Source organism: Scyliorhinus canicula, chromosome 18 (genome assembly GCF_902713615.1).
Source record: "Scyliorhinus canicula chromosome 18, sScyCan1.1, whole genome shotgun sequence".
NCBI classification, from domain to species: domain Eukaryota; kingdom Metazoa; phylum Chordata; class Chondrichthyes; order Carcharhiniformes; family Scyliorhinidae; genus Scyliorhinus; species Scyliorhinus canicula.
In genome coordinates, this window is record NC_052163.1 from 126,190,437 (window position 1) to 126,204,034 (window position 13,598).

The 13,598-nt window shown below is 41.8% G+C and overlaps 1 protein-coding gene across 1 annotated transcript in view; it reads left to right on the plus strand.

The window, feature by feature from the left end:
* The window catches only part of bsg (basigin), a 31,440-nt gene extending 18,584 nt beyond the window's left edge, over positions 1 to 12,856 (plus strand). The window contains exons 7-9 of the mRNA XM_038776589.1: positions 9,055 to 9,079; positions 9,184 to 9,267; positions 10,925 to 12,856. Of these exons, the coding sequence (XP_038632517.1) occupies positions 9,055 to 9,079; positions 9,184 to 9,244 (86 nt within the window). The 3' untranslated portion in view covers positions 9,245 to 9,267; positions 10,925 to 12,856. The remainder of the gene's footprint in view (positions 1 to 9,054; positions 9,080 to 9,183; positions 9,268 to 10,924) is intronic.
* The last annotated feature ends 742 nt before the right edge of the window (positions 12,857 to 13,598 follow it).

Consider the following 13,598-nt stretch of genomic DNA (forward strand, 5'->3'; position numbering starts at 1 on the left):
CCACCCAGACACGAGGGAAAACGTGCAGACGCCGCACAGACAGTGACCCAAACCGGGAATTGAACCTGGGATCCTGGAGCTGTGAAGCAACTATGCTAACCACTGTGCTACCGTGCCGCCCATGTGCTGCCGTGTCGCTCGCACTACAGACTACTCACTGTGTCCTGTAAATGTTCGAGAGCCTCTGGTGATGTGGGAGCCCACCCATGCCGCCTCTCTGGAAATCCTCATGCCCCCAGCTGTATTGTCAAGAGGATGGGCGTGGGCAAGCTCAACCAGGGGCCCACAGGTGTTGGAACTCCTCCGAAGCACTGTCCCACTGCAGAGGAAGCAGGGGGATTACCAGAGCTCGCCCCAAACAAAGGACACCTGCACCGTGGCCTTTGTCATCCTTCCTGGGACTCGCCAATTATTCCCTCTCTTCAGGAGGGCAAGCTTGACTCTGTGCCCACCCTGGGGAAATGGGTGTCCCTCCTCTTCTCGTTGACATCGACCAGTGAGTCCACCTCAGACTCCTGAAATTGGGCGCAGGTCTTCTCAGCCATCTTCGTGGCTGCATGAATGTGGGGAGCACCGCATTTAAAATCAACTCCAGCTGTCGGGCTCTTTAGCACTAATTCTGGCCCCAGCGGTTACACTGCCTGCTGGACCAGGAATTGCTTCTAATTTTTGCCAGCAGAGTGCTGGTCCATTTGCATGTCCTGAATAACGGAGCGCATAGAGCCCTCAATGGAAACACACATTGTATGCTATTCAGTCCCAGCGGTCACACTTCGCAAGTGGAGAATCCGGCCTGTGATGTTTTGACTATTAAGGAGAACAATGAAGTTTTAAGGGGGGGGGGGGGGGGAGAGGAAGTCTTATTTACATTTACTTACGATCCATTTATCATTACGATAATAAATCCAAAATACGGGTCGGAGTAATTGTTACAATAAGTCATACATTCAAATGAATAAATCATCTGAAAACAATTTTTAAATTTCTCATTTATGTTTATAGAAATCTTCCCTCCTTTATTTCTCAATGACAGTACTTGTTGGTGAAGTGTTTTTGCATTGATCTTTGCCCCACCTTCCAACCTTTCCCTCTGTTTTGTCCCTCAGTTTCTGCAATACCCAATTTCAGTTGGAGTGAGTTGACTTTTTTTGTACCCATTTTTTTTTTCCAATTAAGGGGCAATTTAGCTTGGCCAATCCATCTGTCCTGCACATCTTTGCATTATGGGGGTGAGACCCACGCAAACACGGGGAGATTGTGCAAACTCTTCACGGACAGTGACCCGGATCCTCAGTGGCATGAGGCCGCAGTGCTAACCACTGCACCACTGTGTTGCCCTTAGTGAGTTGACTTATGATGAAGCTAGAAAATGTCGCAAAAGCGATTACGTGTCCTACAGATAATGTCTCGAATCCAACCATCCAAAAACGGAAGTATTCCAATAAGCCCAGACTTTTTTATAAGTTGCCATGCATCAATTTTAATTATTAATAAAGGAGTAAAGTAACTTATCGGGACAATTCGGCTGGGTGCTGCATTGGCCAGACTAATTCATTTCACATGTTGCTCTTTTCCTGTACTCTAGTGGTGCAAGCGACACTCAACACCACCCAGAAAGCTGTTTATTTGATTTCATGTATCACGTATTAGTTGAATTGCAGACCCAATTTTTTTTCTCCAGAAACTGACACAGTCCTAAAGGTCCTGGCAAGATCCTAAGGGATGGCACAGTGGTTAGCACTGCTGCCTCACAGCGCCAGGTGCCCAGGTTCAATTCTGACCTTGGGTGACTGTCTGTGTGGAGTTTGCATATTCTCCCCCTGTGGGTTCCCTCCGATGTCTTCCTTTTGTCCGAAAGATGTGCAGGTTAAGTGGATTGACCATGATAAAATTGTACCCTTGGGTTAGCTAGGGTTATGGAATAGTGGACCTGGGTGGAGTGCTCTTTCAGAGGGTTGGTGCAGACTCGATGGGCTGAATGGCCTCCTTCACTGTTGGAATTCTGTGGTTCTATGGATTCTATTCTGTACTATTGTAGGATATCAGGGTTTGAACCAGACTAGCTTGACATTGCATGAAAAAGCTGTAAACGGGAACATTAAAGGACCTTGTGGTAAAGTTTCCCTGGAGCTTTCTGAAGTGTAGGAAAACTACTCTATTTCTTTGTCAGAGTCCTAGAAAGAAACCACCTCAGATTCAACCAAAAACTTTTAAGTGTCATTTAGGGTGGGTTTGGCGAAGTGTTTCCCGTTGGCTCTTTGATTGAGATCCAGACTGGGATTCACTACTCTTGGTCATTTTGGGGCGCTTTGAGGAGTTTCACCCCGGTCCAACCCACACTTAGAAATGAAAGCAAAATATTGCGGATGCGAGAATCTGAATCAAAAACAGAAAATGCTGGACAACCTCAGCAGGTTTGACAGCATCTGTGGAGAGAGAAGGGAGCTAACGTTTTGAATCTGGATGACTCTTTCTCAAAGCTCGAGAAAATTGGAAATGGGGTCAAATTTATACTGGTGGGGGGTGGGGGTGGAGCGGTGTGTTAGGGGGCAACGAAATGTGGAGATAGACAAAGATGTTGAGGACAGAAGATGAAAAGAATGTAAATTGGGCTGATTTAAGGCTAGAAAGGGTGCTGATAGGGGCACATAAAGGGGCCGGTTCTGCATTACAAGGCAGCTGTTCAGCCCACTGCGCGGGTTCAATTCCCGTACCCGCCACCCCGTACAGGTGCCGGAATGTGAAAAACAGATCAATAGAAAGGCTATGAAATCCTTACCTTTATACAAAAGCAGGGATGTATTGCTGGAACTGTATAAAACGCTGGTTAGGCCACAGCTGGAATTTGAAAATGAAAATCGCTTATTGTCACAAGCAGGCTTCAAATGAAGTTACTGTGAAAAGCCCCTAGTCGCCACATTTCGGCACCTGTTCGGGGAGGCTGGTACGGGAATTTTGTGTACAGTTCTGGTCACCACATTACAGGAAGGACATAATTACTCTGGATAACATGGAACAGGAGATATACAAGAATGTTGCCAGGACTTGAAGAGGAGAGATTGGATAGATGGGGATTTTCCTTGGAACAGACCAAAGTTAAGGGGTGACCTAATTGAGGTGTAAAAAACTGAGGGGCCGAGATAGGGGAGACAGGAATGACATGTTTTCCTGCTAGCTGAGGGGTGAATTACCAGGGGCATGAATTTAAGGTGATTGGAGGGGACATGAGGAAAATGTTTTTCACCCAGAAGGTGGGGGATGTTTCTAATTTGCCCTAAGGCGGTGGTTGAGGCCAAAACCCCATTAACAAGGTACCTGGACCAGGATCTAGTGCTGTGGCTGCAAGGCAATGGACCTGGTCCTGTAAAGTAGAATTGAAATGATTGGCTAGTTTATTTTTAAAAACAAATTACTGCGGATGCTGGAATCTGAAACGAAAGAGAAAATGCTGGGAAATCTCAGCAGGTCTGGCAGCGTCTGTAGGGAGAGGAAAGAGCAAACGTTTCGAGTCCGAAGACTCTTTGTCAAAGCTGAGGCTAGTTTATTTTTTCTCTTTTTTTTTTTGTTGGCTGGTGCAGACATGTTGGGCTGAATGGTCTCTTCGACACCATATCCTTTCTTTGGTTCTGTGTAAGGGTAGATGACCATAAACCTGATCAGAGATTGGTTTCATGGTTCATCCTAAAGATTGAGGGGGATAACAGAAGAGTTTCGGAAAGAAATTATAGGAAGGCTTTTTTTCAAATCCTCAAAAGAGTTATGAGTCTTGTCATGAAATTGTGAGAAAATCCCCTTTTAACCTAGTTTTTCCAATGATAGTTATTCTTTTCGTGACTCTTTAGCTACGAAAGTAAACTATATATAAGCTTCAGCGGTGATGCACACACTCAATGTTGTCACCTTTGGTTCTATTTTTATCCTGAATGAACTAAGTAATGGATTTGAAATTTTTATTACGTGCGTGAGCTGCATCACTAAGTGAATGTTAAATTCACTTCCGTGGGATCTGTTTGTGAACGGAAACTTGCTAAAATAAAGGCCATGCTGACAATGCACACATGGTTGGTGAGAATCTGAATGTTTTGAGTATAGCCCTTTGTCAGACGAGGATACGTAAAACATTAATTTGTATTTTGTTCTTTGGAATCTGCTTGATGGATAGTGTATTTCCAGCATTTGTGCCTTTTTTAATTGTGTGGGTTGTTTGTGAGGGGGGTCACCAGTTCTCATCCTCCCATCGTATTTATTGTTCACGCAATTAAAGTGAGAGGGTGCCACGGTAGCACAGTGGTTAGCATTGTTGCTTCACAGCGGCAGGATCCTGGGTTCAATTCCCGGCTTGGGTCACTGTCTGTGCGGGGTCTGCATGTTCTCCCCGTGTCTGCGTGTGTTTCCTCCCACAAGTCCCAAAAGACGTGCTGTTAGATGAATCTGACATCTGAATTCTCCCTTCGTGTACCCAAACAGGTGCCGGAATGTGGCGAGTGAGGGATTTTCACAGTAATTTCATTGCAGCGTTAATGTGGCACTAATGAAGATTATTATTATTAGAACGACTTTGGAATGGACAGTTAGTGACTAAGTAGTTGTCATTACTCTCACCTACTTAGTCACTAACTATTCATTCCAATTGAAGGCCATTCTAAATTCGGAACCTGATTTCAAACTCAACTGGTGTAACCAGGGCCTGGATATTCTGGATGATGGGGTTTCTTCAGTTGTGTGTCATTTGGCTGCAGGCGGAACTTCTACCTTCACTAGGTAAGAAGTCCCAGCTGACCTGCAGCACCATACAGTGACAGGAGCAGCAGTAGATAGAAGAAGTACATGGAAGGTAACAGAAGTCCCGGAACTGGACTGAAAAGTAAATTTTCAGGGTCCCAGGCAGGGGAGGGTGGAATAGAAAATCGGCAATTGGGCTGTTGAGTTAGACAGCTAAAGTTAGAAGGGGGCTTTTGATGGAAGCTTCCTCCCCGAGGCATAAACCCAGTCATTTTCAGGTGTCCCGTGCCTGTGAAAGCCTCCTGCTGGAGGCCTTGCCTGCTGCAATGGAAACCCAGAGGGAAGCCCGTTTCTTCTATTTCCCACTGCGCCGCCCCCCACACAAAGCCGGGTAAAACCCCACTAGCAGTGAGCGTGAAATTCTGATCCAAATCTTGTTATTTCTATTGTTCAATGCCTGAAAACCTAGATTAACAATTGGAACAGGACTGTTACAATAGGTGCCTATCTGCAAAGCTTTCGAAGACTGAAACTGGATACAGAGTGTAGGGGTCCTGTCAGCTTCCAGGAAGTCCAGAATACAGGAATGGCATGCTGAATTTAATAAACGGCCCTCGTTAGTACTTTTGTACTCTGTATCATGCCTGTCTGCCAGCTATGTTTCTTGCCTATCTCCTCGCGTTTCATGCCTGTCCACTCACCATGGTTTTCATGCGGTCTACTAACCATATTGAGAGGTTGTATGCCTGCCACATTGGAAAGACTGTAGCTGGGGGAGGGAGATCATGAGTGGGGGTCAGCCAGTCATGGCAGGTTAGGTTGAGTGGAATGGCGGAAGCACTCCTGCTCCTGGCTAACGGGATGTGCTGGAAAAGCAAACCCTCAGATTTAATTGTTGGATTTCTTGAGCCTTGGAAAATGTTGCCCTCCAGCCAAAAACCAATTAACTGTCAAAACCTGAGGTAGAGAGCCTCTTTCCAGATCAACCTCTGGAGCCAACAGGTGACCAACTCACCTGAGCCCCTTGTCGAACCCAATTGAACTGGGAATGGGTATGGTTGTAGCAGAATGCAGTTCGGATTTCCCATTCTTACGAATCTTAACACCCTGTACCTCTCCCTTGCATCCTGGGATTTAAAATTTCCCCCCCTCCCTCACCCCATCATTTGTGTTCATTCAGAATGAGTACAAATTAATACTTCCCATAAGGAGCAATAATCTTGCCTGCATTACCAAATGTTACAATATAGTCAGTTGAAGTATGATTCCTTTAATCTGTCCATCTTTATGATTCCACTGGAGGGGATTTTACACATCATTATCTGCATGGACTATCTTGACAAATTCCATGTGCTCTGACAGAGGGAGCTGGCGAGTGCAGATATGCTCCTTCTAACATTAGTAACACTAATTGGGCAATATTTTTCCATTTAGTTACATTTTCTGCAGCATGTGATTAGTAGCTATGAGAATACAATTGTAGTTCAGTTTCATTTGCTAATATTGCTTTAGTCAAATCGGTTAGCCCCTGCCAATTTAGGACACATGGGGCTGGAGTGAAATTGCCTTGGGCAAGATTCATAATGCATCGACAGCCCGTTTTATTTCCACAGCTGTTTTATTCTATCAAACTTCAATAGAAAAAATTAGACAATATAAAATGGGCTGGTTGTTGGCGATGAAACTACTGGCAAAGACTAATTTCATCCCCTAACTATTTGGTAGTAGATTGCGTGCGGTATGATGCCATGTGGCTATTGAAAACTTTCTGCAGTGTTGATATTTTAAGGCTTCTGTGTTCAGTGCAGTACAAGGTGTCTCATTACGTGATTGAGGCAAAATGCTATTCGTTGATGAAAACATGTTTTCTTTCTCATTTGCTGCTGGTTCATATCCTGCGGTAAGTGGAATAAAATGCTGGTCGTTCTGAAGCGACATACGTCCATTACCTGAGCCGCTTAGCATTCTGGTTTCTGTAATGTCTGTACAGTTGTGTTTTTCATGTGTTTAGCATTAAACTACGGTACTGTAAATCGAATAAATTGCTGCTTCATCAGATCGTTCATCTATCACTTCAGCAGAATGCTGTTAAGCCATTTAGCATGTTTAGCTCGGCACACTGCACTTTAAATTCGAAGAACAATTTCTGAATAGACAATACAGAAGATAAAATTAGCATCCAAAGCTACAACGTCGAGCACAAGAATACCTGTAAATTTATTTGCATCTTAACATTATTTTTAGCTTGTATTCAAAATGGAATAGAATGTTGTGATCGCAACACCCATATTAACCTTTCAGCATGCAGATCACTACCAAGACCCACAGATGACAAAACGCTTAGCATCTTTTGAATTTCATGGTAAATGCAGTTAGGGGGTCCCCTGAGGCTTCGGTTTTGTTGTTTGACCAGTGATATTAACCCAGGTGATTACTGCTAATCTTGACACCATAAAAAACAGCAGTACAACATAAATATACAAATGTTGCTGAACGGTCAAGCAAATTTGTTTGGATGGGAGGAAGTTTGATGTATTGTTACTACTTCCATTTCCACAGGAATTTTTGAAGATAAAGGTAATACTGAAATCATAGAATGATCAGGACAGCGGGCCATTTAACCAATCATGTTTATGCTTGCTATATACATTTAGTCTCACTCCCTTGCTCTTTCCCCGTAGCCCTTCAATCATCTGCAAACATGACCCTTCCTGCTGCACCTCAACACCTTTCTCTCATGCCCACAAGTCCTTTCTCTCATGCCCACAAGTCCATCTTTGGCCTGCTGCAATGCTCCAATGAAGCTCAGTGCGGCTGGGCAAGGTGCAACCCCTTGTGAATTGAGTTTGGCAACTTTAAATTTTGATCTTTTTTAATCCATCTTAAACCCACTTTGTTTTAAACATCCCAGACTTGTATCGCCTCGATGCAAAGTGCCTGCCCCCTCATAACAGACCATCTATCTATCTTTTGTTCTTAAAGTTGCTGCTTTTGTTGCAGTTTCTACAGCTCTAACACATTTGCCCTCCCTTCAGTTCTGACGAAGAGTCAAAAGTATTGAAACATTAACCCTGTTTCCCTCCTAATAGATTCTGGCAGACCTGCTGAGTTTTGCTGGCATCTTCTGTTCTTGTTTTAGCTTCCAGCATCCGCAATATTTTGTTTATTCTAAATTGTAGAAGTTTTTGATTCTCACCCCCAAATGCCAACTATTCTTGTGTGTGCCTTGTCAATGGATAAAATTATTTTACCTAATTGCTGTTTCCCAGGGTTCAAAACTATTTTGACAAACCAGATCCCTTTATGAGCTAAAATCAATATTTTGCAAGAAATTCTAGCTGTGGAGCGAACGCAATTTACATTTATTTACGCTTTTATCTGTAACAATTCTGGTCAGTGGTTTTTCGATTTACAGTACTGCCAAAATGAAAGCAAATGGGATTAGGCACAAGGTGAACTCAGCTAATGAGAGTCCATGTTTAATAGGTCTTGGCATTCACATTCCAAACAAAATAGCATTTGGAAATTATAGGTCAAACAAAATAATACTTTTTTTTTTAAACAGGTTATCATGATTGAGGGTATTTTGGAGAATTCCAAAACCTTGAGCCTAAACTTGTCTCATATTTAAGATGGGCAATGCTAAACAGTTTGCTGATAGAACAAAGCTGCTGCTAATCCGCAGGTCTACTCTTGTTTTCGTTTTAGAGTTCTGCTTAGTTTAGGAGTAAGAAATTGCTGCTTTTTTGCTTACAGGTTTTCGGTGATAGATTTGAGAATCACAGATCATAGTTGAAGTAGTGAAGCAAACTCCTATGGGAAATCATCTGTTTAGGGACTACATCCGTTACCACAGTAAACATGTTTGACGCCTGAAGGGAGTTTCTTGAATAGTGCATTATGAAGTTAAGATCCAATTTTGCTGTGGACCTCTTGAAATAATTTGAAATAACTATGCTGCAAAGTAATTTCCAAGGAATCTGGAAAAACAAACGATGATGGTGGTTTACATATCCAGTTTCAATATATTGGCGTACCTTGACATGACATGTATAGTGACCTTGGGCTCTTTCTGTGACTGTGTTCGATCTTTATTCTGTAATTTTAACACCTGGAAACTGTTGTGATGATCTCCCACTTTGTTGTGTTGAGGTACTTCTATCTTGGCACTAAAATCTTAACTTTTCACAGAGTGACGATTGTTACAAAGCTGGAGTAAAGCATTTTATTTTAAGAGATTGAATAGCAAATTAAATGACATCTGTAAATTCATTAAATATTTTCATGTACCCTTACTAAAACTTGTCTTTTTTGTGTTTGCATGGTAATCAGACGATGAACAAGGATCTGCACCGTTGTAAGTTGACTCAAATAATTTCATATTTAAATGTTTATTGTATATTAGCCATTGCAAGCGGTTTGTGTTACTGAATTTTAACTATTTTATTCCTTCTCCCGTAGGAAAAGCAATGCATCTATGAATCATAAGGACAAAAATGTCAGACAGCGAAACTCCAACTGATTCTATTTTATTCTTCAGGAAAGGTTGGATATTTTAATTAATTCGTTAAACCTTTGCTCAGTCATTTGAAATATTACCTCTTTAAGATCCAGCTGTAAAATTATTTTTGTCATTGCCTTAATTTGCATGGTCATTCTTAGCTCCTAAAATGACTCCTCAATCAAAATGACTCTGCAGAATCAGAGCTATCACTTTTATTTGTTTGAAACATTTTAGTCAAATGCATGTCGGGCTTAAAAATTCAGATTGGCGTCTGATGGCCTAAACTGGTATTTAGTAAAATATATGGGGAACGTCAACATATAAATAGAAAAAGGAAAGACTTGGCATTTATATAGTGGCCCCCTACATGACCACGAGATGTCCCAAAGTGCTTTATTTAAAGCGTGGTCACAGTTTTTAGGGAATATGACAGCTAATTTGAACCAGGCCAGCAATGCCATAATGACCAGGCGGTCTTTGACGTTGACTGAGGGATAACATTGGCTAGGACAACTAAATTTGTTGACTATTTTACTTCCTTGCTCCATTAAGTCAGCCCCTTCATGTGCATAGTTAACAAATCACCCTTTTGCAGTGACAACTAAATAAATCATTAAAACGAATTGAAGATTGTGACAGCAGCCCCCATCTGTTGCTTTATACACCTTGATGCCATTTTTGCATTTTAATGACTGTTTCAGCAATCATTGACTGCAAAGAGCTTGGGACATCATGGTGTCATTTTCGATTCTATATGAATCCAAGTCTTTCATGACCAGCATGCATGCTGGCAAATATTTATTTTTACTCCTTTCTTGCTGTAATTGGGCTGAAGAGTCCTAAAACCTAAATATAAAGAAAAAATCTGCTCTTTGGTGAATTATTACTGCTTATTATAAAGTTATGAGATGTGGGTTTTCTAATAACCATCACATATATTGCACTTCTGTGAATCAGGATCAAGTTTTATTCATTTGTGTAATAGAAACACGTATGATTGCTCAAAGAATGAATGAGAATTTTAAATGAGGTTGAGGGCAGCATTCTATCCCTTGAACATTTTGTATAGGGCTGCACTTCCTGCGCTATGTTATGCCATCACAAGTTACCATCCACTTCTCAGGGGCAACATGGTAGCATTGTGGATAGCACAATTGCTTCACAGCTCCAAGGTCCAAGGTTCGATTCCGGCTTGGGTCACTGTCTGTGCGGAGTCTGCACATCCTCCCCGTGTGTGCGTGGGTTTCCTCTGGGTGCTCCGGTTTCCTCCCACAGTTCAAAGGTGGGCAGGTTAGGTGGATTGGCCATGATAAATTGCCCTTAGTGTCCAAAATTGCCCTTAGTGTTGGGTGGGGCTATTGGGTTATGGGGATAGGGTGGAGGTGTTGACCTTGGGTAGGGTGCTCTTTCCAAGAGCCGGTGCCGACTCGATGGGCCGAATGGCCTCCTTCTGCACTGTAAATTCTATGAATGCCAGCTTAATACAGAAACCAAAGATGAAAAAATGGTTTTCAACAGCCCCAAAATCAAAACAACAGTGATCAGATGCTGCCTGACCTGATATGTCTAGCATTTTGTTTTACTATTATTTTAACTTCAGATTTTCATCATCTTCAATGTTTTGCTAATGGTGAAAGCAATTTAGTCAAAATAACTATATAAAAAGAATTGAAATGTCTTTTGTTCCCCCCCCCCCAGGAGGAGGCCTGACAACTTCAAGCACGAATGGACTGGTTTTGTAGTTGGCACAGAGAATGCCATCTTCGACACAATTAAAGTATTTGATCGATTCAGATCCTAAAGCATTCAGATCTCTACAGAAAAATCTAAAACTTAATTTAATTGCTGGTGCCTTTCAACCCACTGTATAATGCCATTGGCACTAGCAGTCAATTGGTTGAAGAGACAGTATATTATATCCTAGGCCTATCTCACCTGTATAAACTGGACTAAAATGCTCCTGATAAAGATTTGCTTTTTCTTGGTTAGAGATATTGATTTGTGTTCTGTTACAAATAAATGATAGCTAATATTTGTCATTCTGTTATATAAACTGTAGATTATCATAATTATTTTGACGTGTATGGAATTTGTGAATGCAAATGCTTCAATCTCCAATTTCTGAAATATAGACCAATAGGTGTGCTGTATCAGTTCTGCATGCTTTGAATGGCATTGGCTTCCTGCGGTACATAGTACGATACTGGTGAATTGCTCTAATGTATTCCAGTTGTTCTCACCATTATACTGATACATTACTAAGAAAATGTTACTTTGGATTTAAATTCAGTGCTTGTGGGACTCTTCCAACAGCAGAGTTAATTATCATGAATAGAGACTTTTTAAAGTGACTGGGCAACACTTTAGTCCACAACTTTTGTCTTTACATTTGATGGTGAAATAAGATGGGGTATTTAATTTCTCTCTGCCTGCAGACTGGGCACTGAAAGTTCAAATCAAAGCGAGTAAGCTTCATAGGTTTTAAGCCCTACTGCTGGTTTCTGCCACTTGTTTCATACCTGCTGGGGAATTTCCTGAGCCAGGCTGAAGCCATGTAAATACACTTGGAACAATACATCAAGGTAAACAGGCTCAAATGCCTTTGACGTTGCTCAACAAAATCTTTCAGCCAAGAATTGTAGGTTCTCACAGATAGATGAAAAATATATTTTTGTGGGACCAGAAGGTGCAATGTTCTTCCGGGCTAATTTCACCTGGACTTCTGCTACCTTGGGACTTGAACCACAGCCCTCGCATGTGACTTGCCTGAATCCTGCAATCTTATTGGCGCAATCCAAGGCCTGCAAATTGTGCTGGATATCACTCACTTTGCAGATCTTTGATTTCCTGTTGAGAAATCTCTTGGCTTTAAAATGAAGTGTACTCGAGTTGTTACTTGCGAATACTCTTCATCATTGAGCTTAAAATGACTGTCAACTCCCACCCCTTGTATAACTGGTAAGATTGTGTATGGTCTGTTATCTTTAGAGTAAGCTATTTTTATTGTCTTCTTGATTACACTTCCCAATAGACTGCAGCTGAGTATATTTATAGCAGAGTACGTTGCTCGCGTCCTGTTAGTGGTAATATTGATGGAGCTTGGTTTGCCAGTATTTTTGCCGTCCTTTTGTCTGGGAAAGAAAAGGCCCAATTAATATGGTGGTCATTTTATGGTGTGGTTCCCACCTTTTTAACCTTCACACCATGCTCCTCTGAAGGATCAATTTTGATCAGTTTGAAATAATTTTGCTGTAACCACACTGTTAATTTTGTGTTCTGAAATTAATTTTCTTTAAAAAAAATTTATAGGCAGAATATGATCATTCAGTTAGACTTTTACTTAAATCCTTGAGAGTGAGAAACCCGTAGAAATTTATCTGATTTGAATTGTACCATTTTGTATAGATGGGGGATAGTTTATAGTATTTGACCACACACTGTACTAATGGTCGGTCGTGTTATGTGTAATGCACTAACTTTAATGTGCTGAATCTGTACTGCTGAAGTATAATAATTCTTTAAAAAATGAAACTTGATAACTTTTTCATGTTGCCACGCCACCTCATCAGTATGTGATACCGATGTCAAAATTCACATCAATAAAAATTCCTTTGATTTTATCAACTTAAACTTGTAAAATTGTTTTTTTTTTCAATTTCAACGAACACCCTTTTCCCTATGCAGATGAAGGGAATAGCAACGTTTCAATGTAGTTGAGATCTGGTTAATAAGGCATAAATATAGGGCCTGGGTAACTCTGTAGGCTGACCACATTGCCATGCCATTTCTGGGATCTGGGTTTGAGCCTGCATTATCAATATACTTCTACAATAATGATAATCTTTATTGTCACAAGTAGGCTTAAATTAACACTGCAATGAAGTTACTGTGAAAAACCCCTAGTCGTCACATTCTAGCACCTGTTTGGGTACTCGGAGGGAATTCAGAATGCCCATTCACCTAACAAGCACGTCTTTCGGGACTTGTGGGAGGAAACCGGAGCACCCAGAGGAAACCCGTGCAGACTCCACAGACAGTGACCCAAGCCTGGAATCAGACCTGGGATCCTGAAGCTGTGAAGCAGCAGTGCTACCCATTGTGCTACCGTGCTGCCTATTGATGACGTAATAGTCTCTGTTTCACTACCTACATGAACAATGTGCAATTATCATAGAATTTACAGTGCAGAAGGAGGCCATTTGGCCCATCGAGTGGGCACCGGCTCTTGGGATGTGCATCCCACTTAATTAAGCCCACGCCTCCACCTTATCTCTGTAACCCAGTTACACCCACCTAACCTTTTGGACACTAAGGGGCAATTTAGCTAGGCCAATCCACATAACCTGCACATCTTTGGGCAGTGGGAGGAAAC